Source organism: Panthera tigris, chromosome A1 (genome assembly GCF_018350195.1).
Source record: "Panthera tigris isolate Pti1 chromosome A1, P.tigris_Pti1_mat1.1, whole genome shotgun sequence".
Taxonomy (NCBI): domain Eukaryota; kingdom Metazoa; phylum Chordata; class Mammalia; order Carnivora; family Felidae; genus Panthera; species Panthera tigris.
The window spans coordinates 13,814,075-13,839,985 of record NC_056660.1 but is presented as its reverse complement, the minus strand read 5'-3'; the positions used below and the strand labels follow the sequence as shown (position 1 = coordinate 13,839,985).

Sequence of the window (25,911 nt, the reverse complement as noted above, 5' to 3'; positions counted from 1 at the left end):
GGTGGCAGGTATTTCCTTAGGCAAAAAAAAAAAAAAAAAAGAAAAAGTCAATACACCATCACTTTTATTCATGACTTCCCATGTTAATTTTTAAAAGAAACTGCATGATACAACTGAACTCTTATGAGCCCATAATAGAAATCCAGCATTCATTACCAGAATAGTACAACTGTGACTAAAGCAAAGGTCATAAGAAAACCAAGACATAAATGACACAAAATGGGAAATATTAAACCCATCTAACTTGTATTGTTTATATTATGTAGTGATTACAGAAGAGCCACCTTAAATATTCAGATATATTAAAAGCAGAGACAAATCACAAACTATTTTTGCTTATTACAAAACAAAGATTTTTTTACCTTATATAATTGGAAAATAAAGCAAAACCAAAAAATCCATTTAAAATTAAATTGATAAAGCTTCTAAGAAACTTAGTTTGAATGTAAGGATAGTAAAGAAACAACTAGAAAAAAGAGTTAAGGGGAAAAACTTGTAACTTTGACTAAAGGTAGAGGAAAAAAATTTTCTTTAGTTTCTATCTTCACTCAAAATCCCTTAATTATATAGATTTCTAGCATCCAATTTAGTTCAATGTCTATACTTAAGTCCAAATGCAAAATATAAAAGTAAACATTTGTGAATTAGCTAACAACACTGAACAGTTAATGAAAAGAGAAACTATAGAAAAAAATATAATTCAGGATTGTCAGTTGTTCAGCTGTATATACTACACAATAAAACCATCAACACACACCACTTACCTTTTCAAGTAAGTAGCCAATGACTAAAAAGCCTTTTCCACCCAGCATCTGTTCTTGCATGGCTACTGAACTTTTAAGTAGTTCAACCAGGAATGCCAAAAGAGTAGCACTGCATGTAAAGTACAGATAATTACATTATGTAATCATCAAATGTTGATTATAAACATATGACAAAAGGTAACAAGCATATTCAATTCTAATCTCTACTTTGCTGACAATGATTATTACACCTTATGCTGTACAAGAATATATTTTTCTCACAAGCGTGAGGAAACTTGTTTCATCTCTTTAAAATTAAATATAAATCAAAACATAGCTGCATAGTTTTTTTATATTCCAAAGCCAAACACCGAAGTTCATCTATACATATGTATATTATCTGCTTCAAGTAAATCTACCATAAGAAACGTACCCACAAATACATCAGTTCTCCATAATAAAGACTTTATCATAATATTGTTTTAAAGAACATGTTATCACAGAGAATTTTAAATGTGTATGCAATATTACTTTTGAGAACACACCTAATTTTTAAAGTAAACTTTTCATTTAGACCTATTTTTTAAAAATAACTTCTAATCTTTTAGAAAATATCCAGAGAAATATGCAAGATGTTTTTTATGTTCATATATGCCTTCAAGAAAGCTCATGAGAGCAGAAAACAAATGATCTGTATAGTATTGAAATGAAAGTGGCAGTTAATTATACAATGTATACACAAACACATAAAAGCACACAAAGAGAAGTGCCAGACAAAGATAAAGCACTTGTTATGTCTTTTGAATGAAGGAAGAAACAAAACAAATAAATAAATAAATGATTGCACTGAATTAAGCTTTGATAATATATTATTTCACCAACTTACACACTGAACAATTTTCAACTAGCAGCATTAATACATGATGGCAATCCTAATTAAGAAAATATATATTCCTTCATTGTATATGCTTCCTGCAGTTTATAACAATAAATGACAACAAGCCAAACTTCATCAGCAATTAAAATTCCTATTTACAATGCTATATAAGGTACCCTAATTTGCCTATTTATATTCATAAGAAAGAGTAAGACCACAAATTAATAAATATATTTTAAATTCACAAGCACTCATTCCTACAAGGAATTAAGAAAATCTGTTAATGAGGAAAACTTGAAAATAACTAAGGTCCAAAAGGAATCTAAAGTGATTCCATTCTCTCAACTTATGCTAACTCTTCTGGTTTCAATAGTATTGACAACACATTTCTCTGAAAATGTGGATATTCTTGTTCAATTCAGAAATATTCTCATTAAAAGAATCAATTGCATATTATCATTATTATTATAAAGACTGTAGTTTAATGGATTATATGACATCAGCTAGAAAAAATATAGTGTAACTGGAAATAAGGTACTCATTACAGGAAATTAAAATTCAAACACATTAATTGGCCCTAATTCTTTTAACCACACAAAAAAAGTAAACTAGTATTACAAGTCAACATAATTCTTTCACTTTGACCTAAAGTTAGACATTTGCAAGAAAAACACAACCACCAAAGAATCTCTTGGAATTTTTTTTAATGTTTCTGTAAAGAAAAACAGCTATTAAGCAATCTAGTCCATTTTGAATGAATTGTATGAATAATAAAAGCCACTTCACAAATAACTGCATAGTACCACTGCACAAAAATACTTCTGCCTAAATGGTTGAGAAGAATAAAGAAATCAGTGCATAGAGATCACACAATTTCCTAATCTTTTCATGGAATTCTTGTCTACGCCTGAGTTAGGGACTTAAGGAGAAAGATGACTAACATTCCTAAACATCAGCACTGCCAAAAAGAGAGACTGGAAATGTCTATGGTCCCTATGGTCCATGAAAAAAATGCAAAATAAATCACTCTCCTATGTAAAACTATATAAAATTACAACAATGCCATGGATTTTCTTACTCTTTTTATGTCAGAAGGACTACTCTTTCTCAAACATCTGATGAATAAATGCAGACTTCTAATCACAGTGGAATTCCATTACAAAATCAGAAATATTAATTTTATTCCAAAAATCTTAACACGTATCTATGCTACCCATATAAAGTTAATTTCACTTCAGTTTTAAGTACGACAACAATTGAAAAGTCAAATGCATTCACTAACAAAAGTATTGTAAATTTTTACCTAAAACTGAATGCAATAGCAATACTACATCTTTTCAAAAAAAAAAAATCTTTAAAATAGGTATATTTGACATGGTGGATGTAATAGTAAATAGATGGCCATCTTCGAAGAGGTACATTTTCAAACATAATTTAACAAACTTACCAGTAACTAAAATGCATCGGATTGCTGCAGGGCTCACAATAAACTTGCAAAATTCTGTGTACTGCCATACAAAATTTCTCTCCATTCTTGCCTATTTCCAACTCCCCTAGATACAAAGGCAAATATAAAGGATACTTCAGCCCATTCCTATATCTCCTACATACCACTTCCTGTCTAGACATATCAGTTCATCTGTAGAGGATCTAAGTATATAGGATAACCAAAAAGCAAGTATCTGTGTCAGCCAAAACTAGTATACACAACATAGAAGTTTCTCTTGAAAAGTATAGCAATAGCCAAAAATGGATTTCCATAGGAATATTTTACTTAATAGACAGAAAGTGTTCGTTTATATCTTAAAGTAAAATTGCTAAACTTTTCAACAGATAGTAGTACTATAACATATCATGTTCTTTTAAGTAGCAATTCTACTTTAGGAAGAGTTAAGGGTGTTTAATAATCCTGCCTCCTTTTAAGGAAAATGACACTAATAATCTATAGGGTTATTCTTAAAAATAATTAACACCTTCCAGTTCTTAATAAGTTTCCAATAAATTAGAAAATAATATTTATTTCAAGTAACATGCTTATAAAGGGCTAGACCTTATGAAAATGAAGAAAATAGTATAATAATACCACTATGACAGCATATTTATTATCTCTCTAGAGCTTTCTGGTCCATATTATTAAGGAATACCACAGTCTTGGCCCACAAATACCTGAGAATATTTAATAACTGTGTATGAACATGACTAATTTCTGTTACTAATGATAAATATGTACTATATTTAGGTTCCATTAAAATTTATATAAATATAGATTTTGACTTGATTTTAATATAACTTTATCCATTTCAATTTGTCCATTATTTATCTTTTAAAGTAATTAATGTAGGCAATTTATAATCCTAAAAGTTTTATTATCTTTGAGGTTTTTGATTATTTCAAGATATACTGTATCGTTAAGACAGACCTAATGTATAACTGAAATGACTGAGATTGAATATGAAACCTCAGTTCAAAGGCAGTTCTTAGGACACAGAAACTGTCTTTTCAATCTGTTTTGTACTGAAACAAGAAAGTACCTCAGCTACATGAACTGTTTAAATATATTAAGAAGAATGGAATTCATAATGTAAAAAATTAAAGATTCCCTGGGATCCAACACATCCTCCCCTTTTAAAAGGATGTTTTTAATATCTTAAGAAACACTACAGACAAAGTAATTGCCAGAATAAATTTAGAAGGAGATTACATTCCATTAAGATTAAGGTACCAGTAAGGGGAGAAAACCTTTTGACTTTTTCATAAGGTTTCGTCTTTTTTGTAGCCAAATTTGGTATTGAGATACACTGAAATCTTGCAAACAATGATTAAAATTATATGAACTATCTAATACCACTGTTTCTATGCTATATCTTTGACTAGAAAACTCTTCTGAGGTAAGAGTGATCAGAGCTGGAACAAAACTGTAAAAGAAATAAACTCAAGTCCATACCCAAGATAATTTCTCACTCAACACAATTAATTTCAGTGACACCCATACACAAAAAAACTCACAAAAGTTGGAAGAGTTAAATTTCTTCACAGTTCACAACTGGAAAGGTCTAAACCAAACTTTCTAGTTCCATATCCATTTGACAGTCACGTTTAAGACAATGTGTTCCTAAAGATGTGGTCTTAAAAGAACACTGCCTACCTGCCTATATAGGCAATAAACCTGATACAGAAAACTGTCACATTCATCAATTCAGACATCAAGTGGAGATACATGCTGAAATAAGTGAAATACATTTATCTGCAGAGTCAAATAAGGAAAACAGTGAAATGCAGCACAGGAAAATGTAAGGACAGATGGAATATACTGGTAGCACAGGAAATCACTAAGCCTGCCTACAGCCATGAAATCTCTCAGTAATTTCCACCTTTTCTTTCAGCCTGATAAGGAGACAGGCAGCCTCATAAACTGAATTGGCTACCCCTGTCATGGCTATTTGAGAGTATTCTTTAAAGGTCCTATTTTATCTTTTTATTTTATTTTTATTATTTTTAATTTTATTTTAAGTTTGTTTGTTTGTTTATTTATTTATTTATTTATTTATTTTGAGAGAGAGAGAGAAAGAGAGAGAACACACATGCACACAAGCGGAGGACAGGCAGAGAGAGAGAGAGAGAGAGAGAGAGAGAGAGAGAGAGAGAGAGAATGAATCCCAAGTGAGCCCCGCACAGTCAGCGTGGAGCTCGACATGGAGCCTGAACTCAGCAACGATGAGATCACGACCTGAGCTGAAACCTAGAGTCAGACACTTAACTGACTGAGCCACCCAGGGGCCCCTAAAGGTCCTATTTTAAAGTTCATCAGGGAATCACACATTTTTGCCTTCCTTTGGTAACAGATTTTGATTTTATGTTTCATCAACCTATTTTATTTCTGAAAAATGTTATAGCCAAAAAGTCAAAGTTCATAAAATTGTGATTGACATGTCTCAAAATCTGTCTTCTATAGGAAACAAAATTTTAACATGTTTAATTCTAAAGGAACTAATTCTAAGCCTCTTATGACATAGTTATATGTTCATATATAGTACCTACCAGTATTTACATAGTTTGAGAACAAAACAGCCTTTGACCAGCTCCACTCATAACTCCATAAACAGCCAATAGATATTTACTACAAAGGGTCTCAAAGCCTACTAATTTAATCCCAATTGAAAAATGACCACTTACAATACTTTAAACATCCTTGTCCCTTTATGAAAATTTAGTAGACAAGTTACAAGTGGCAGTTACTAGTAACCATGTACAATCCATGGATACATGAATACTTTAGAAATTTAATGTTGTATCTTCCTAACCTAAGAAGTTGAAAATTTCAAAAATAGGGGCGCCTGGGTGGCTCAGTCAGTTAAGCAGCCGACTTCGGCTCAGGTCATGATCTTGCGGTCCATGAGTTCGAGCCCCGCGTCGGGCTCTGTGCTGACAGCTCAGAGCCTGGAGCCTGTTTCAGATTCTGTGTCTCCCTCTCTCTGACCCTCTCCCGTTCATGCTCTGTCTCTCTCTGTCTCAAAAATAAATAAACATTAAAAAAAATTTTTTTAAATAAATAAATAAAATAGAGACATAATGACACATGTGTGATGCCCTTCAAGATCAAAATATGTCATAGCAGGGGAACCAAATAGCCAATCCTTTATCCTGGTGCCAAGGCCCAGTCTGTTTAACAGAAGCAGGATTAAAAATATACTCTGGAAGTGCTAAAATTGTCAAATAAAGAAAATAAGTAATAAAACAGCTAACGTGGGGGTGCCTGGCTGCCTCAGTTGGTTGAGCGTCACACTCTTGATTTTGGCTCAGGTCATGATCCCAGGGTCATGGGATCAAGTCCCACATCAGGCTCCACACTGGGCACAGAGCTTGCTTCAGATTCTCCCTCTCTCCATCTGTCCGTCTCCCCTGCTCGTGCTCTCTCTCCGTCTCTCTCTCTCTCTCTTATAAAAACAAAAACAAAAAAACAGCTGACTACACAGAAAGCTGAAATAATTATTTGATACTTAGGCTTTACAAATGCCCAGGAATTTTCTGGTGTTTTAAAATTATTATTTAAATGATCAGGCAATAAACTGACTTCTTATTTCTTTTTTTCTTCAGTGTGTGTACAATTCTGAAAATTTATACATGTAGATTTTGATAATCCTACCAGAATCAAGATACAGACCGGTTCCATCACACCAAAAAAGCCCTCATATATTCTATCTCTTTAGAGCTTTACAAATCACATTCTTCCAACTCCCATAATCTTGAGTAACTACTCATCGCTTATCCATCACTACAGTTTTGACATTTCAAGAATGTCATATAAATTGAATCATATAGCATGGAATCTTCTGAATTTGTCTTTTTTGACCTCAACATATTGTCTTGGATACTCATCCAAGTAGTTGCATATATCAAGAGTTTATTGCTTTTCCTTGGTAAAAGAGTATTCCATTGTATGAATGGATTACCACAATTTGTGTACATTTGAGTTATATCTAGTTAACAATAATTACAAACAGGACTACTATAAGCATTCACACAAAGGCTTCTGTGAAACACAGCTTTCATTCATTTCTCATAAATATAAACCTATAGGAGTAGAGGAGCTGAATTACAAGGTAAATGTGTATGTTTACCTTTGTAATAAACTGCCAAGTTGCCAGAGTGGCTGTACCACTTGGAAATTCACCAGTAATATATTCCAGTTGTTTTTCATCCTTGCCAGCACTTGGCACCATGAGTATTTTTTACTTCGGCCATCTTACTAAGTTTGTAGTTGTACCTTCTACTAGTTGTATTATACATTAATTACCCTGTTGATTAATGATGCTGAACATCTTTTCATGTGCTATTTTGACATCCTTATATCTTCTTTGGTTAAGTGTCTGTTCAACTTTTTGCCCATTTTTTTTATTGAATTTTATGTTTTCTTACTATTAAACTTTTAGGGACTTCTTTATATATTCTTGATGATTATAATCCTTTGTCAAATAAAGTATTTTCTACTCTTTTCCTCCAGGCTGTAATGTGTCTTTTCATTGCATCTTTTGCTAACTAAAGGATTTTAACTTTGATAAAGTCAAAGTCAAATTTATCAATTTTTGTCTTTTATGTATCATGCTTTTGTGGTCATGTCTAAAATGACTTTGCCTAGCCTAGATCACAAAAATTATCTCCTATATTTTCTTCTAAAAGTTCTATAGTTTTATATTTTACAGTTAGAGTTAATGTTGAGTTTATGTTTTTTAAGTGTGAGGATTAGTTCAATGGCCATTTTTGACATACAACTATCTTTCCTCCCCTAGATTCACTTTGCACCTTTGCCACAAATCAATTGTCCTTATTTGGGAGACTATTTCTGGACTCTATTCTGTTCTGGTGATAGTGTCTATTGCCTTGCTAATATCATACTACATTCATTATTATAGCTTTATAGTAAGTCTTGAAGGCAGGCAAGTATGATTCCTTCAACTACATTCTTTTTCAAAATCATTTTAGCTAGTCTAGTTATTTTATCTTTTGATATAAATTTTAGAATCATCTTGCATATATCAACAAACAAATCTAGCTAGGACATTAACTGGTATTGTGTTAAATCTATTGATCAATTCAATGACATCCTTACTATGTTGAGTTCCCTATACATGAACACAATAAATCTCATCATTTATTTAATATTTTCATTTCCTTCATCAGCAATTTGGAGATTTCAGCACACAGATCCTTACATGTTTGGACATTTATATTTTAAGTATTTAAATTTCTGAAGCTATTGTTAAAAGTATTTTGCATTTGGTTTCCTAATACACATTGTTAATGCAAAGAAATAAAATTTATTTTGCGTAAGAAATCATGTCATCTGTAAAGGGATAGTTCTAATTTTTCCTTTCCAATGTAAATAACTTTTAATTCTTTATCTTGCCTTCCTCCAATGGCTAGAACTTTGGATTTGGATCAGAATCACAAAGCTACAACTCAGAGCTGAATTCATATATAATGTTACTGAGTTACTTCCCAAGTTCTCCCCTTTCCATGATTTCCCTGATAATTTCTGGTTGTGGGGCTCTTCTTTTCATTTCTGCTTTCAAACTGCTAGTGCTTCAGTTTCCTCACTCTGCTGCACACTTCTGTAATGCTGCTCAAATCCAGAGCAAACCAGCAGTAACAGAGGGATAAAACAAAGCAATATAAAGGTTTCTCGTTCTGAAAGTAAAAATCCTGGAATCCGCCAGTCCATCCATTCTATCAAGTAAAAAGCTAAACAGACTAAAAAACCACAGCTCTTCTAGGATCCAATAAGAGAGAGGAAGAGGGCAAACCAATGCCCCCAAGACTGGGGAGACAAACAGGAAACTATAGGGAGTCGTGGGTTACCAGAGCAGACACACTCAAGTGGAAACCACTGTGGCAACCAGTACCCAGGCAGGGAAAGCGGAACTGTAATTGACAAATTACTAGATCTGAGTGCTTTCAACCCCTCCAATTATATAAAGGTCCCTACATTTACTGGGTGATTTATTTCCAGGAAATAAACCAGGTTTTCACAATAAATAGCAGAGAAAAATCCTTCCAGGCTTCCAGCAAGGCAAAGGAAAATGAACTTGAAATACACCACAGCAATCTTTTCTTAACAAGGCCTGCACTTGGAGAAACCAGTTAACCAATCCTAACCTGCTGAGTTAAGAGCCTAAGTGACCTAGAGAAGGGAAACATCCAACTACAGTCAACTCTAGTCATCTCTTCCCACCTAAAGGCATTGAAACAGAAAAAAAAAAAAAAAAAAAAAAAACAACCAAAAACCCTGAGAAACACGTGAAATTCACAGTCCAGAGGCAAAGGCTGACTAAAAGACTAACACCTAATCATAAGACTAAGGACACTTTCTCTGCTCCACGCCTCACCTCCACATTACTAAAGGCCTATTTACAGAAGTTCCTTTTACCAAATACACAGTGTCTGACCATCAAGAAAAAATTATGCTAAGCCCTTATGATAAGGGCTCTAATGGATGAAAGAGACATCACAGAAGAACAAATGGGCAACATAAGCAAAGAGATGGAATTCCTAAGAAAGAACCAAAAAGAAATACTAGCAATAAAAACTACTGTAAAAGAAATGAAGACCATGTTTGATGGGAATATTAGTAGACTGAATACAGCTGAGGAAAGAATCTGTAAACTAGAGTATATATCAATTGAGTCTTCAAAAACCCCAAACCAAAGGGAACAAAAACTGAAAAAAAGAAGAAGAATACCAAGGACTGTGGACAAGTAGAAAATGTGTAACATATCCACTATGGGAATACCAGGAGAAGAAAGCTACAAAGGAACAGAAGAAATATTTAAAAAAACAATGACTGAGAATTTTCCCCAAATTTGTGTCGGACATAGATCCAGAAAGCTCAGAGAACACCAAGTAAGATAAATGCTAAAATAACCTATATCTAGGCATATCATTTTCAATTTACAGAAAATCAAACATCACAAAAAAATCCTAAAAGAAGCCAGTGGAAAAAACACAATACCAATAGTTAAAATTAGGTAAGAATTACATCTGACTTCTCTTCAGAAACCATGCCAGCAAGAAGAGAATACAGTAAACATTTAAAGTGGTAAGAGGAAAACAAAAAACAAAAAAACAAAACAGCAACCTCACGTTCTCTAACCTGAAAAATTATCCTTCAAAAGTGAAGGAGAAATAAAGACTACCTCATACAGACAAAAACTGAGGAAATCTGTTGCTAGTCTACTGTCTTGCAAAAAATGTTAACAAAAATTCTTTAGAAAGAAGGAAAATGATATAGGTCAGAAACTTGAATCTATGTAAAGAAAGCAAGAGCACTAAAGAGGAATAAGGGTAAAAAAAAAAGTTTGAATTTTGTATTCTAAACTGATCTAATACATAACAGTTTGTTCAAAATAATAATACCAACATTGTATTTCATTATGTATGATTATGTATATTCATTATGTATGAATATGTATATATGCTTATATATGTTTCTATATGAGATCAATGACATATGAAGTTAATGACAGCAATGATACTAGGGATAAGAAGGAATGATGATTATTTTGTTGTTATGAAGTACACACATCACCCATGAAGTGGTAAAGTGTTATATGATAGTAGGCTTAAATTAGTTGCAAACTCTATGGCAACCATTAAAAAAAGGTTAAAAATATAACAAAAACTGATATCTAAGAAAGGAGAGAAAATGGAATTATACAAAATGCTTAATTAAAATCTCAAAAGGCAGAAAAAGACTAGAAGACAAAAACTGTAACAAAGAACAAAACAACAAATCTAAAACAGGAACAAATATCAATGGATATTAATCCAATCATATCAATAATCAATTTGAATGTCAATGTCTAAATGCACCAATTAAAAGACAGAAGATGTCAGAATGAAATGAAAAACACAACCCACCTATAATGCTGTCTACAAGAAACCCAGTTTAATATAAAGACACAGATTAAAAGTAAATGGATAGAAAAAAATATACCAAGCTAACAACAATCAAAACAAAGTAGAAGTACCTACATTAATTTCAGACAGGGCAGTCTTCAAAGCAAGGAAAATTATCAGAGATTAATTAACAAGGTATTATATAATGATAAAGGGGTCAGTTTTTCAGGAAGACATAACATTTCTTAAAGTGTATACACCTAACAACAGAACATCAAACTACGTGAGGCAAATACCACTGTAACTGCAAGGAGAAACAGATGAATCCACTATTACACCTGGAGACTTCAACATCCTTCCCTCTCTCACAAACAGACAAATGCAGCATGCAGAAAATCAGTTAGGACACAGTTGAACTCAACAACACCAACAAGTAACTGGAGAAGACTGGTATCTATACACAACTTCATCCAACAACAACCGAATACACATTTCTTTCAAGCTTACATGGAACATTCAAAAAGACAGACCACAACTGGAGCCATAAATCACATCTTACGAATTTTAAGTGAATAAAAATCATACATGTCTTCTCTCAGATCACAATAGAATTAATAATTAGAAATCAATAAAAGAACATAACACGTGGAGATTAAAAGCACACTTTCAAATAACACGGATTGAAGAATCTCAAGAGATACTAAAAATATTTTGAATGAAATTAAAATGAAAACACAACATAGCAAAATTTGTGGAATGAAATGAAAGCAATGCTTACAATGAAATTTACAGCACCGAATGCTGTGATATTGTGATCTATAATAACAACATATTTATTTGGTCTTCATCCTTGTTTCTGGCACAGAGCTCCTAAAATCCCTGAAATTTCCTAAGTGATGAGAGTGAGAAAAATGTCTTTTGTCATGGTAATGAGATTACTTCGGGTACTCACCTAAAGATGGGAACTAGTTGCCAGGGAAGCCAATCACGTGATGAGAAGGTTGGAAATTTTAGTCCCACCTCCCTAACCCTGTCTTCCAGGGACAACAGAGATACTGGAGACTGAGTTCAACCACCCATGGCTATTGATTCAATCAACCAAAATCCCAAAAGGGCAGGATTTGAAGAGCTGGTCTGTGACCATCTGGGGATGCTGAGACAGTGGAATGCCTGAAGAGGGCATGGTAGCTCTGTGCCCCTTTCCCTATATGTTGCCCTTATGCATTTCTTTCATCTAAATGTTCATCTAAATGTTCATCTGTATCTTTTATCGTATCTTCTTATAATAAACCAGCAATCCAGTAAGCAAAATGTTTCCCTGAGCTCTGTGAGACACTCTAGCAAATTAATTAAACCACAGGAGGTTATAGTAGGAACCTCTGATTGATAATCTATCAGAAATCCAGGTAACAACCCAGACTTCTGATTGGCACCATAAGTCCAAGGAGGGGGTTGGTTGAACCCTCAATGTATAGTCAGTTGGTCAGAAGCACAGGAGATAATCTGGGCTTGTGACTGGTATCTGAATTCAGAGCAGCAGTCTTCTACGACAGGGCCATTAATGTGTGCCATCGGACACTACCTCCAAGTAGACAGTGTTAGAATTGAATTAAATTGTAGGACAATCAGCTAGTGTTACAGAGAATTGTTCGGAGTGGCAGTGGTAGAGGGAACCACCTCTCTACACACTGGAATTATGTGCTGAATCCTCTATTATGCACCTATAGAAAAGAAGAAAGATCTAAAATAATAATCTACATTTCCACCTTAAGAAACTAGAAAAATGAGAGTAAACTAAATCCAAAGTAAGCACAGAAGAAGAAGAAGAAGAAGAAGAAGAAGAAGAAGAAGAAGAAGAAGAAAGATAAAGAGGAGGGGGGAGAGGGGAAGGAGAAGAGGAGGAGGAGGAGGAAGAAGAGGAGGAGTAGGAGGAGGAAGAGGAAGAGGAAGAGGAAGAATTATTAGAGTACAAATGAAAGCAACTGAAAAGAGGAAATCAAAAGAGAAAATCAATGGAACAAAAAGCTAGTTCTTTGAAAACATCGATGAAATTGAAAAACCTCTAGCCAGTCTAATAAAAAAAGTGACAGGACAGAAAATAATACTAATGTCAGAAATGAAAGAAGGGATGTAACTACAGATCGTATGGAAATTAAAAGAATAAAAAGGAACACTAGGAACAATTCTATGCCCATAGATTTGATAACCTAATGAAAAAGACCAGCTACTTGAAAGGCACAAGCTGTCAAATCTCACACAGAAAGGAATAAACATTCTGAACACACTTGTATCTATTAAAGAAACTGACTCAACAATTAATTTTCTAAAACAGAAAGCACCAGGCTCAAATGGGATCACTAGAGTAAATTCTACCAAACACTCTAAATGGGAAGAAATTATACCAATTGTCTAGAATGTCTTTCAGAGAGTTGAAACAGAGGAACTACTTCCTAAGCATCACTCTAATACCAAAACCAGACAAAGATATTTTTTTAAATTTTTTTTTAACGTTTATTTATTTTTTTGAGACAGAGAGAGACAGAGCATGAACAGGGGAGGAGCAGAGAGAGAGAGAGACACAGAATCTGAAACAGGCTCCAGGCTCCGAGCTGTCAGCACAGAGCCCGACGCGGGGCTCGAACTCACGGACCGTGAGATCATGACCTGAGCCGAAGTCGGACGCTTAACCGACCAAGACACCCAGGCGCCCCCAGACAAAGATATTTTAAGAAAACTACAGACCAATGTCTCCCATGAACATATATGCAAAAATCCTCAATCAGATATTAGCAAATTATATCCAAAAAAGTACAAAAAGAATTACACAACACCACAACCAAGTGGGATTTATCCAAAGTACGCAAGGCTAGTTCAAGATTCAAAAATCAAATATAATCCGTCACATCAATAGGCTAAAAAAGAAAAATGACATGCTCATATCAAAAGATGCAGAAGAAGCATCTGTCATAATTCAACAACAATTCATGATAAAAACTCTCAGTAAACTAGGAACTTTCTCAACTGGATAAAGATTATCTATAAAAAACCTACAACTAAGGGGCGCCTAGGTGGGAGTTGGTTAAGTGTCCAACTTCAGGTCATGATCTGCGGTTTGTGAGTTCGATCCCTGCATCGGGCTGGGTGCTGACAGCTCAGGGCCTGGCGCCTGCTTTGGATTCTGTGTCTCCCTCTCTCTCTGCCCCTCCCCTGCTCACATTCTGTCTCTTCTCAAAAATAAACAAACATTAAAAAAAATTTTTAAAAACCCTACAGCTAACATCATACTTAATGATGAAAAACTAAAGCTTTCCCACTAAGATGAGACACAAGGCAAAATGTCCCATCTCACCACTTCTTTTCCACATCATACATACAAATTGGGGAGGGAGACATTAAAGTGTCTTTGTTTGCAGGTGGCATGACTGTGTAGAAAATATGAAAAAAATCCACAAAAAAAACTCTTGGAACTAATAAGCAATTAAAGCAAGCTTGCAGGATACAAGGTTAATATAAAAAAGTCAAACTGTTTTCCTACAAACCAACAATGAACAAGTGGAATCTGAAATTAAAATTTTAGTACCATTTACATTAGCACCCCCCAGAAATCAAATACTTATGTATCTAAATCTAACAGTATATAAATAAGATCTATATAATAAAAATTAAACTCTCAAAATTGAAATAAAAAATGAACTAAATAAATGGAGAGATATTCCGTGTACATGAATAGGAGGAAGAAATACTGTCAACATGTCTGTTCTTCCCAAATGGATCTATAGGTTCAGTGGAATACTAGTCAAAAATCCAGTAAATTATTTTATGGATATTGACAATGTATTCTAAAGTTTATACAGAGAGGCAAAAAATAGTCAAGAAAGTATTAAAGAACAATGTTAGAGTGCTGACACTACTAACTTCAAGACTTACTATAAAACTATAGTAATCATTAAGACAGTGTGGTATTGGGGACAGAATAAAAAATAGATCAATGAAACAGAATAGAGATCCCATAAATGGACACATATAAATATAGTCAACTGATCTTTGGCAAATGAACAAAGGTAATACAATGGAGCAAAGACAATATCTTCAACAAATTATGCTGGAAAAATTGACCAACTACCCATCAAGAAATACACCTTACACCTTTCACAAAAATTTACTCAAAATGGGTCACAGACCTAAATGTAAAATGCAAAACAAAAAACTCCTAGAAGATAACATAAGAAAAAACATGGATGACCTTGAGTATGGTGATGACTTTTTAGATATAATACCAAAGACAAATCCATTAAGAAATAATTGATAACTTTGACTTCATTAAAATTAAAATCTTCTCCTAGAAAGGTAATAGCAAGGGAATTAAAAGACAAGCCACAGACCGGGAGAAAATATTTGCAAAAGATACACCTGATAAAAACAAACAAACAAACAAACAAACAAAAAAAAAACACAAAAAAAAACCCCAAAAACCTGTTATCCAAAGAATAAAAAGGACTCTTAAAACTGAACTGTAAGAGGGTGCCTGGGGGCTCAGTCAGTTGAGCATCTGGCTTCAGCTCAGGTCATGCTTTCACAGTTTGTGGGTTTGAGCCTCGCATTGGGTTCTGCACTGATGGTGCAGAGCCTGCTTGGTATTCTCTCTCTCTCACCCTTTCCTCTCTCTCTGTACCTCCTCTACTTTCACTGTCTCCCTCTCTCTCTCTCTCTCTCCCTCTCTCTCTCTCACTCTCCCTCTAAAAAATAAATCTTTAAAAAAACTGAATAAGAAAACAAACAACCTGATTAAAATATGAACCAAAGACCTTAACAGACACCTCAATGAAGCAGATATAGATGAAAAATGAAGCTATGAAAAGATGCCCCATATCGTGTCATCAGGTAAATGCAAAAGGAAACAGCAATGAAGTACCACTACATACCTACTAAAATAGCCAAGTTCCAGACCACCGACACCAAGTGCCAGTGAGGCTATGGAGCAGCAGGAATTCTCATGCATTTCTGGTGGAATGCAAAAAATGGCATGCCCACTTTGGAAGACAATTTAGAGGTTTCTTACAGAAATAAACATACTTTCATCATATGAACCAGCAACCATGCTCCTTGGTATCTACCCAAAGAAGGTGAAAAGTTATATCCATACAAAAACCTGCACAAGGTTTACAGCAGCTTCAGTCGTAATGGTCAAAATTTGGAAACAACCAGGATGTCCTTCAGTAGGTGAATGGGTTCATAAGCTGTGGTATATACAGACAAAGGAATATATACATTCAGAGCTAAAAAGAAATGAACTATCAAGCCATGAAAAGACATGAAGGGATCCTCATTGTATATTACCAAGTGAGAAAAGACAATCTGAAAAGGTTGCATACTGTATGATTTCAACTACGACATTGTGGAAAACACAAAAAATATGAAGATGATGAAAAGACCAGTGGTTTCCAAGGGGTGGGTATGAGAAGGAAGAGGATGACTAAGTGGAGCACAAAGAATTTTCAGGGAAGTGAAAGTACTTGGTATGGTATTCTAATTATGGATACACTGTTATCACATTTTTCCAAAGCCCATAGAACGTATAACACCAAGAGTGAATTCTAAGATAAACTGCAGACTTTGGGTCATTACATTGAAACAATTTAGTGTCATCCTTGGTAAAACATGTGTCATTCTGATGAGTGATGTTGATTAAGGGGGAGGGTATATTATGTGGGGGAAAGGGAGTATACGGGAAATCTCTGTATCTTCTTGATTTTATTGTAAACCTAAAACTTCTCCTAAAAAATGGAAGTCTTTAAAAAAATTAAAAATAATTTTAAAATTTCTAAATAAAAAGAATTTCAAAAGTAATAAAAATTGTGCAAAGAAGAAGATTTGTAGTTTTTATTTAGGGCATGTTAAGTTTGAGATACCTTCTACAGAGTTTGGGTATATGAGCCTAAACAGAAGATAGCTAGAAAAAAAGCTTAGGGAGTTATCAGCCTAGGTAATAAGATCAGGGACCCAGAAACAAAATAACATAAAAGTAAATAAAATTACAATACTAAGTTGACTAGAACCTCCTGATGATGACTTACTAATTCTTAAAGATTCAATTCAGATGAAAAGATTCTTTTCTTACAGATTAATTCTTTTCTTAAATATGACATAATGGTCATCACATCCAGGGAAGAGCAAGGGAAAAGAGCCTCAACATTGGGAAGAACCTTAGTATTATACCCACTTTTCATTAGAAAATAGGGGCTTCTGGGGCACCTGGGTGGCTCAGTGAGTTAACGGTCCACCTCTTGATTTCGGCTTAAGTCATGATCTCATGGTTCATGAGACTGAGCCTGTATCGGGTTCTGCACTGACAGTGCAGAGATCCTCTCTCTCCTTTTCTCACCGCCCCTCCCCAGCTCATGCGAGAGCTCCCTCTTTCAAAATAAATAAACATTTGAAAGAAAGAAAGAAAGAAAGAAAGAAAGAAAGAAAGAAAGAAAGAAAGAAAGAAAAGAAAGAAAGAAAAAGAAAAAGAAAGAAGAGAAAGAAAGAGAAAGAAAAAAAGAAATGTGGGCTTCTGAAGGTGAACAGCCTAGCATATGGCAATAGTTTTTATAAAAGCAAATAATATCTATTTTAGTTTTAGATTCTATGATTACCATACAATCAAAATGAATGAAGCAATTTTTCTTACTTTCAAAAAGAATGTAAAAGGAAAGTTAAAGGAAATAAATTCTATTTCATGTGAAAAATAACAAAATTGTTACAAGACTGAAATATCAAAGGAGAAAGGATGTGGATATACAAACTAAAGGAAAATTAACGCAATAATTCACTGAAGATGTGCTCATGTTGTCAAAATTTCTGCAACAAATAATTTGTAGTTATCCCTTTGACAAAACAACTATCCTTTTTTTGGGGGGTCAAAGATACAGCAAAAGCCTTGCCTTTTCCAGAGCAAATCATGTGCTACACACTGAAATAGCACAAAGTAACATAGCATTAAAAATGGATTTCACTAGATTTAAAAGAAACTTTTCATGAAAGAATTATTATGAAAAAGTAATCACTCATTGTAAAAAAACACTTTATTTTTTTTTTAATTTTTTTTTTCAACATTTTTTATTTATTTTTGGGTCAGAGAGAGACAGAGCATGAACGGGGGAGGGACAAAGAGAGAGGGAGACACAGAATCGGAAACAGGCTCCAGGCTCCGAGCCATCAGCCCAGAGCCTGACGCGGGGCTCGAACTCACGGACCGCGAGATCGTGACCTGGCTGAAGTCGGACGCTTAACCGACTGCGCCACCCAGGCGCCTAAAAAAACACTTTAAAATGGACTATTAAGACACCAGCTTATGTGAAAAGTCAATGAATCATAAATCATAAATCAAGAGTAAAAACGAAATATCCTTTGTTGTTGACAGCTGACAAATTTATTAAATTGCTACATGTACTAGAAGTTTTATTATTAGGTATCTCCTGTAAAGACTCCACAGAGTAAAAAGGACTTGTCTGACAAAAGGAGGCTATTTGAACATTAAATTATAATTTCCCTATGTTTTAGGCAGAATACTTAATGTATTTTATTTTTAATCCTTAAAAATTCATTTTCACAGTAAATGCAATATAAATTCCATTTTACTTTAGCTAAATCTCACTAAATAATTATCTGCTTTTTTCTCCTCTAATAGTAGTAATACTGACCCAAATACACGTTGTGTCTATTTTACTTCAAAGAGTTTTTCATTAATAATTTAGTAAACTAAAATAAGGCAAACTAGCAAATATATATATATATATATATATATATATATATATATATATATATATACTAACTGTGACAGACATACTTTCCAAAAAATATAAAGGGAATATAATTGGTAGGTATGTATTTTAAAATATCTAAGTACTCGTGGAAACCAAAATACTATATTCTATACATATGTACAATAACCTTCACAAAAGAGATAATCATTATAAACAGATGTCTCACTTATTTTGCCTACCTAAACCAATCCCTTTTCATTTATTTGTCAGCTGGGTTAAAAGTATTTAAAAGAATTTTGACATTGTATAGTAGGTAACTTTCCCTCAACTTACACCAGAAAATGTGATTGGAAAAAGGTCTTTTATGTCACTTCAAAGTCTAAGGAAAAAATCTGTTGAGCTAAGTAAGTGACTGAAATACTGCAATTTCCAGGCAACTTTGTTGGTTTACATATGACAATAGCGCTAGTCAGGAATTTACAATGAAATTTTTAATTAAGGGGAATTCTTAATTATTAAGGGGACTATAAAATTCAAGATAATCATTGGAAGAACTGATGAGCAAGATACATTTTAAGAAAAAAAAAACTTCATTTAAATTCACTAAACAAATTGATGAGTTCTTAACATTCACATTACAAGAAGATTCTTACTGATAGGTCACAGACATAAATGCCTTATGGGATTCTCTAAATCTTTTTTATATCTTATATTCCATCAAGCAGTCTACCAAACAGCTTATATCATAACTAAAATCAAAAAGAACACTTTTCTCAGAAAAAAATATTTATATACTTAAAAGAATTCACTGAAACTATCACTTGAAATTGAATTTTAGCTTATAAAATTTTTCAGAATTAAAATCGCATTAAAAATAAAATTTAGTCATACAAAATTATATCACATCAATAGTGATCTAGTATTTACTAGAGGAAAGAGAGAAAACACATTCAATGCCTATTATGTGCCAGATAATATGGTAGATACTTCAAGACGAACGATCTTAGTTTAGTTCATGTTATACTCAGATAAAGTGGGCATTATGAAAATCATACCACAGCTGGCAAAAGTGATTCTCAGAGTTGCCCACATTGGTTTAGAGGGAGGGCTCTGGAATCAGGCTTTCAGGATTCGGATCCGGGTCCTAATCTGCCACTTCAATCTCGTGCCTTGAGGAAGTTACTCGGTTTTTCTCTCCCTCAGCAGCAGAAAAGTAGTAAGTGAGATAACACAGTTACAGACGCTGGCACATAGTTAAGTACTCAGTACATGCCATGTACAACTAGTACTACACATCCTTGAACAACCCGTCACCTAAAATCAGAAAGTACATAACACAACACTGGTGTGAGTCTTAATCTGTCTGACACCAAAGGAAGTCCTGCTTATTGCACCACACTGTCTCTAATGAGAATTTCTTCCTTAGTGTATTTTTAATTGCTTGATATACGAAAGTCTATTTATACCTTGCACTAGAAAACATTTTTCCAAAGCAAATTCTTCCCACAACACACAATAAGGAAGATGTTTTATATCACCTACAGAATTTAATAACATATGTTCTTGAAAAAAGGAGGCTGGGCCAAATGAGAAAGAATGTCATGTACAGTCAATGTATCTGATCATCCAAATCAAAGGAAAATGAAATTTCTAATGTATTGAGTCATTCTTAGATATAAAATAAAAAAATATGATTACTTCAAGATTGGAGTTATACTTTCTTGAAATAATTTGTTAATCATTTATTTATTCTTTAAGTTATTGACTATTAAATGTCTAATGGAAGGCAATTTGTTTAGTCATTGCTTTCAATATTCACTGGACTAAGATTGACGCATCCAATGCAAAATAGTATTAGTTCCTGAGAAATGACAAAACATCCAAATAGTTTTGATCACTTGACAGAATTAATCAAGGTGATCACAGTGCTTGAGAATCATTATGAATAGAATGAAATCACAATGGTAATTACATATTGGCCTAATTTACTTATTCAAAAACAGGTAACATCAAATATACTGTTTGTGTTGCCACAAGCTATTTAACTCAATTCAACAATATTATTGAATTATTATCTATTGAATATTATCTATTCATTTTGTTGGTTAATTTTTTTGTGCCATAATAAAAGCTAAAATTACATGTTAAAAGAGAAGGCGATAGGAAGTGTTATTCCTGGAGATTTAAATACTAAAGGGGCAGCTATACAAAATCCAAAAACTAGTTAAAGAAAACTCATCTTAAACCCTTCCAGGCTTTCTTTGACTTGGTGTTTGGCTTCAAAACTTGAGTTAACACATCCTCTATTTAAGCCACTATATCTAGAAAATGGATAGTTCAAAACCAGTTTTCATCACTACAACTAAAGTTCAAAATATAAGTCCTACTTCATTACTTCAGTAATTCTCTATTGTAAATACTATATCACTGGTAGAAAGAAGTTCAAATACAAAGTAATACAGCCTGTATTATAACAACCAACTTCCAAGATTAATAATATATCATTTTTTAAATATGAAACTGTAGTATTAGAGATAATCTTACAGATCGCCTAGCCCAATGTCATCAGGATAACAAAACCCAGCATGTACTGTTTACTACATCGATCTATATATTTTATCACATTGAATCTAACGAATCCAATGAGCTATTATTACTACATTTTATAATGGTGGAAGCTGAAGCACAAAATTGTTAACAAAGGTGTACTAATAGTACAGTAAACTCAGCATTTGAACCCAAGTCTGTCTGACTTTAAAGTCCACACATATAACTATAATACATAGCTTTCATGATAAAACAAAGCCACAAAAATTCTCACAAAGCCTACCTTTAAAGGCTCCAAAAAATAAGATAATTATGTCAATAAATCATTTTCATACAAAGCCTCTTATATAGAGTAAAACTCATCAAGATTTGTAAGGACAGTGTAACAGTGCCAACAGAGAGGTAAAGCTTGCAGAAACAATACAAAGTTTCATAAAAATGGACTGCTAAGTAGACGAAAGTACATGGAAACTAAATACTTCAGCTTGAAACACAGAAGACAGAGAAGTAACTAACTTTATAGCTTAGCTCAATTGTTCCATAAAGTAATTAAGAATTAGATAATATTACAATTGTTGGCATATGCTTATTATGCAAATGGATTTTCAGAAAAGAGGGTATCTAATTTTCTCTGGAAATTTAAAAACTTTAAATAGATTCTCATTGATTTAGAATAATTCAATAATAACTAAAAATAAGATGGTATAACCTATTTCAAGGTCTCATTCATCTATATGAGTTTAGGATATAGCCAGGACACAAGAAATTCTACCAACCCTTGTCCTACAGCTAAGAATCTATGTTCTTCAAGTAGAGGGAGAAGTCCCATTTAACAACTTTAACATTTTAAATGTTAGAAAGACTGTATCACTGAAAGACTATATCACTGATGTGCACACTTATCTATAATGCCTCCCCTTTCAAAATTTTAAATAACAAAAGACTATACTGCTGATAGATACAGTTGTCCACAAAAGAGCCAACCTCAAACATCAAGGGCTTGGACACAATTAATGTAAAAGTATTAGATAAGAATTCAAAATAGCACATAACTGAATTAACTGCAGGGTAGCTGGGAATTGGGTATGTATGATTACTAAAGAGGATAGTGATACTTTTCTTATTATATGTTTTCTGTTGGATTTAAACTAAGAACATATATATCATTGCAAAAGTTGAAGTTATTTATTACAGAGAAAAGTTAAGATGAGTGACATAAAAGAACTAAAAACAAATAAAAATGAAAATCAGAATGCTGTTTACATTGTCTTCTATCTCCATGATGAAATAAATACAGTTTAAGATACCAAAATATAGTGTAAATATCAAAATGAGTTTTGAAGACAGGCAATGAAAAATAACCATGTGCCTTGGATGAATGGACCAGATAACCTGTTAAAATATGATCTTAGCACTAAGATTTTATAATAGCTATTCATGTAAACATAAATTACTGTGATAGTTTGTTTCAGTTATAACATTTCAAACTCCATAATCTTTCTAATTTTATTCACAAAGCAACAAATTCCATTTCAGGTTAGAATAACTATGGACAATATTAATTCATAAGGAATATTTAAATTACACATGGGAATTTTCTACTGGCTACTTCCTCTGCCAATTTCTTCTCATAGCACAAAGTTTTTAATTACTGATTACAATGTATACTGGTTCACTTGGATGATAAAGAGCAACACATTCTGAATTTAGATCCAGGATGGAAATTTAAAGTTTTATTTTTCCACTAAGCTGATATGCCGCCCAATGAAATTACTTAAGATCTTGTAGCAAAGTAGTATCACAGCAGGGTATGATCTCGAGATTCCTTTTAACTTCAAGACTTCAACCTTTACACTGATATAAAAGAAAGCATGACCCATGGAGCTCAGTGTTGTAAATGCACAGGTCACATTTATATTCATATTTATACTTTACATAAAGATGGTCTCAATACAGGGATAATATTATTAGCAATATTAAAATAGAATTTTGTTAATAACTTATTTAGATAACAAATATGATAAAATCATGTTACACTTCAACGGACTTGAAATTTTTCCCACCTTTGTTTGCTTCATTCACTAGGTTTTCCAACAATTCAAAATTAGAAGACTTTCATACATATGTGTACATACTAGTGAAGCATTCCTATATTGCTTTTGGAGTAAAAATGAATGTTTACCTATACAATTTTCTCTTTAAATTCTCCAAACATAGCAATGTACAGAGTAAAAATCATTCTTAAAACTCACATTTAACTACTTACATAAATGATTCTAAGATATAAAATTAAATATAAAAAATATAAAATTTTATGCATGAAGTATGTTTAATAAAAAGGAAGCAAACTACAAAAATTACACATAAAATCAACCTAATCAGAAAATAACTGAATTATATAAACACAGATATACCTTGGGTATATCTGGGTTCTCATGCAGGAACTGTATTTAAAGGAAAGCTAATATCTTTTAATATTATGCTGGTCTTATGATAATATCATTATAAAATAATACTAACATGTAAGTTATATAACTGTTATCAAATAGTATTCTTCAGAATAAACTTTACCCTAGTAATTTTTTTAAAGCCGACAGGATTTCATGGATGATCCAAACCATAAGCATTTCCAAAGGATAAGGTTGGGACTACCATTTTTCCTCAACTTGTATTATAATCACTATGCTACATCTAGTAAGATGTTTTCATTTATTATCAAGGAAGTCCTTCCTTTATGATTGTGTCAAGTCTTAATAATGTGTAAATTTGTATCTGCCTTAGTCCTAAAGGAGCTTTTATTAGCATGTCAGGGATAAAAACCAAATTTTACAACACATTTACACAGCACCAAGGATGTCAGGCATTATCTAAGTGTGTACAAATTACACATTCAAAGAAAACTTACCAGACAGTTGTTTCCACTTGACTGTCATTGAGCTGACGATTGTCCAGTTGGGCAAAAAGTGGAAAAAGCACTTGAATCCCTCCAATTGAATGAATTGCACTATGAATTGAATGTGTTACTATAGCTTTCACATCCTATGTTCAAAAACAAAAATGTGTATTAAATTTCTGAGGCATAAGTTATCATTATTTCCTTGTTCCAAATAACTTCGTAAAAAGAATTTCAAAAATATTGACATATTTAAAGCCCTCAGTTATATAATTTTTGATACATATATAAAATAAAAACTTGAAATATCTTTGCCAACCACTTTAAATCTGGAACTTACGTTGAGATTTTTATACTGAAATATGAAGCTATAAATGGAAAAATAATTTAGAATAAGAAATACCATCAGAAGATTTAAAGACATTCAAGTAATTTTTATGTGGGAGAGTTATATTAGTACATCCTTAAAGCAATGTATATTTTTGTGTCTAACAGCTATCTGTTCAGCTAATGAAATGATTTTTTTCCCAAAGGATATATGACAGATAAGATAACAGAAATGATAGATTCCCTACTAAGAAGACTGACTAGTCCAAGGTAAAGTATATTGCCAAAAAATTAAAATAAAAAAGTAAGGTAGAAGGCAAAAATGTCATGCAAAGAACTAGAAGATGAAAAAAAAATACCAACTGTAGACCTATAGGTTGGTAATATTTAATACGTAAAATACTGTTAATACTCAATGAAAATATGGAAACTAAGCTACTATTCACCTACCTGGAGCATTAGGGCATGTGGGGAATGCACAAAAATTGATGCATTTTCCTTTGGTGATGATTCCAGGCATAGCTGCGCATCAGTGGCCTTAGCATTATATGTAAATGCAATGCTACTTGCAAGTTTCCCATCATACAGAACCTGTTTATGATGTTCTGCCAAATGAATGTCACTCTCAGATTTAAATTTGAAGGTACTCTGAAAAAATAAAACTAAATTAAATTCTCTTTTTAAATGTAACATAATAAAACTCTAAAGTCTTAAAGCACAGAAGTATTTAAGATAATAAACAATTTGTTTTGACCCTTCCATGTGTCAGGTATTAGTCAATGATATTATATTATTTTGTTAGCTCGCTTCAGTTCTAGGAGTTAAATTGTACTCAGCATGCTAATAAACACACTCAGATCTTCATATTCTCATTTTTATTGTTGTTTTGATTATCTACAAAATAATTTTATTAGAAAAAAATGTACATTCAGATGTTATTAAATATAAAGGGAGTTTGATTTAATACTTCATGACATAAATTTAATGTTTCTTGTTAACACATTCACAAGTATGTACATGAGTATACAGTACCTGGGACATCAATTACTCATATAGAAAAATGAATATCATTTAAGACTATGAAGAATATTTATGTGTAGAAATATTTAGGTCTTAAGTATAGCAACATATTGAATAACAATACCACTCTACAAAAGCATCAGAAAGTCATGTTAAACCCAGAAGTTCATATATCTATATGAATTTTAATTTATATTTTATTTGCAAATTTGTAATTTAATGCAAATATTTTAAAACACTGTGCATATATAAAGTGTCACCACTTTATATACAGAATACAGAAATAATAAAGATGTACTAGCTGTAATAAAAGTATTGGTAGAAATGGTTAAAATTTCGCTACAGATATAAACCTGACAATGA

The 25,911-nt window shown here is 32.8% G+C and overlaps 1 protein-coding gene across 8 annotated transcripts in view; it reads right to left on the bottom strand.

Annotated features, from left to right (window-relative positions):
* The window catches only part of NBEA (neurobeachin), a 678,339-nt gene that overhangs the window by 523,164 nt on the left and 129,264 nt on the right, over positions 1–25,911 (bottom strand). For all 8 annotated transcript variants that reach the window (XM_042998658.1, XM_042998776.1, XM_042998897.1 and 5 more), the window contains exons 9-11: positions 24,979–25,176; positions 24,214–24,347; positions 765–873 (exon numbers count right to left, since the gene is read on the bottom strand). In XM_042998658.1, coding sequence (XP_042854592.1) covers positions 765–873; positions 24,214–24,347; positions 24,979–25,176 — 441 coding nt within the window. The remainder of the gene's footprint in view (positions 1–764; positions 874–24,213; positions 24,348–24,978; positions 25,177–25,911) is intronic.